This window comes from Nerophis lumbriciformis, linkage group LG06 (genome assembly GCF_033978685.3).
Source record: "Nerophis lumbriciformis linkage group LG06, RoL_Nlum_v2.1, whole genome shotgun sequence".
Lineage (NCBI taxonomy): Eukaryota > Metazoa > Chordata > Actinopteri > Syngnathiformes > Syngnathidae > Nerophis > Nerophis lumbriciformis.
Window position 1 is genome coordinate 3,168,451 of NC_084553.2, and position 2,102 is coordinate 3,170,552.

The following is a 2,102-nucleotide window of genomic DNA, read 5'->3' on the forward strand; positions in this document are numbered from 1 at the left end:
CTTCTGCAGGGTGAAGCAGGAAGAGCCTGGGTCCCCCCACGTTGAAGAGGAGCGGCCACAGACACCCCACGTTAAAGAGGAAGAGGAGGAGCGCAGCATCGGTCAGGAGGGCCACTTTGCAGGGATTCGCGTCATCGTGAAGAGTGAGGACGAGGAAGAGGCCGCTGATGGAGGATCACAAGCGGACGTCCTCCTCGCTCCGCCCTCGGACAGCGAGGACACCACGTCTCAGTCGCCTGACTCTGACGATGAAGACGCCGACGCCGAGAAGACTCGCCACGCCGACAACGACGCAACCTGGAAATGCTCAAAGTGTGACAAAACCTTCCCCACCAAGTCGCACTTGAACCGACACGCGAAGATCCACACGGAGGAGAAACTCTTCACCTGCTCCGTCTGCGGCAAGAGTTTCTCCCAAAGGGGATATTTGAAAAGACACGCCAGGACGCACACGGAGAAACGCTTCCGCTGCTCCGCGTGCGATAAAAGGTTTGCGTCCATGTACCGCCTCAAAGTGCACCTGAGGGCGCACACGGGGGAGAAACCCTTCATGTGTTCGGTGTGCAGCAAGACCTTCTCGTCGGTGGACCCGTTAAAAAGGCACATGAGGACGCACACGGGGGAGAAACCCTTCGTCTGCATCGTGTGCCATAAACGCTTCTCCATTAAAGGCGATTTGAAAAGACACATGCGGACGCACACCGGCGAGACGCTGTTCAGCTGCCGCGTGTGCGGGAAAAGGTTCTCCAGGAAGGATCAGGTTAACAGACACAAGTGTGCCGGCGAGAACAGCGGCGGGAAATGAAGCCGAGGCCTTCCGAGCAGCCGGAAAGTTGAGAATTGTTCAAGCTTGCGTCATCACGATAAACATGGCTCCTTATTTGGAACAACTGGACTCGTACCCGGATCGTACGCATGAGAGACAAGTGTGCTAGCTACTGAGCTGAAAGGAGGTAGTCAAGAGTCAGAGAGTGAGGTATATTTTTGGACCCTAAAAAAAACCGTCCAGAGCTTTAAAATACCGGTAGGTAAATTTTTGCCATGCTTGCAAGAATTATTTTGATTAAAGTCCTGAAAAATGCCAGTTAGTTGGCGGAATAATAATAATAATAATAATAATTAAAGCTGCAAGCAGCATTGGTCGGGCCCGCATATTTGGCAGGTGCTAGTCCTAAGTGTCCCAATACTTTTGTCTACTTTTAGTCCGAATTGTCCCAATACTTTTGTGTAGTGTACCTACCTTGTCTGCATTGTGTGGGCACGCTGGTGCTTCCTGCTTTTAAGCAGCCTTCTTGAAAAAACAGCAGCATCAGCTGGGTCATAAAATCAAAACCGGAGCCGGTATCAAAACTCTTTTAATCAGAAGGGTTTAATCTCTCTCCTGTGTTAGTTTGAAGCCGAAAGGACAAACGCGCTCAGAGGAAATAATGTTTGAAGAAAGGTGACCGGTTTTTACAAAAATGTCGTGTTGAAGGGGGAATAGCAAACCTCCTGTAGATTTTTGCTGGGGGTTGTCAATTTATGAAATGTAGGTCTAAGTGAGACCTACGGAGAGGTTTTTGTTTCATGTCTCTCCGACCTTCCCAGTGGGAGTTACAGGCAGTTTTGTCATTGTTTTCTTCCGAGGAGCAGTTTTTTTTCTCCGTTTTATTCAAAAATTGCTTTAGAGCGCAATTTTGAGATTTGGGGTTAGGTTTTTTTATTAGATCGCAATTTTTGCCAGTCCTGATGTGTGCGTTCAGTTTGGTGAGTTTTGAAGCATGTTAAGGGGGTCAAATTACAGCTCAAAGAGGCAAAAGTGACTGTTTTTAGTACTTTTTTGTCTTGAAGGGGGAATTGCCAACTTCCTGTTGATTTTTTGCCCGAGGATGTACAATTATGAAAGGTAGGTGTAAGTCAGACCTACATAGAGGTTTTTGTTTCATGTCTCTCCGACCCTCCTAGTGGGAGTTACAGGCAGTCTAGTTTTTTTTTTCCTAGGGGGCGATAGAGCGCAATTTTGAGTTTTGTGGTTCGGTTTTTTTTTAAAAAGGCAATTTTCGCAGGTCCTGATGTGTGGGTAAAATATGGTGAGTTTTGACGCATGTTAAGTGGGTCAAATT

At 47.8% G+C, this 2,102-nt stretch overlaps 1 protein-coding gene across 1 annotated transcript in view; it reads left to right on the top strand.

Annotated features, from left to right (window-relative positions):
* LOC133608247 (uncharacterized) overlaps positions 1 to 1,243 on the top strand; it is a 4,687-nt gene extending 3,444 nt beyond the window's left edge. Inside the window, exon 2 of the mRNA XM_061963453.2 lies at positions 1 to 1,243. This exon is cut by the window's left edge and continues 51 nt beyond it. Coding sequence (XP_061819437.2) covers positions 1 to 805 — 805 coding nt within the window. The 3' untranslated portion in view covers positions 806 to 1,243.
* The last annotated feature ends 859 nt before the right edge of the window (positions 1,244 to 2,102 follow it).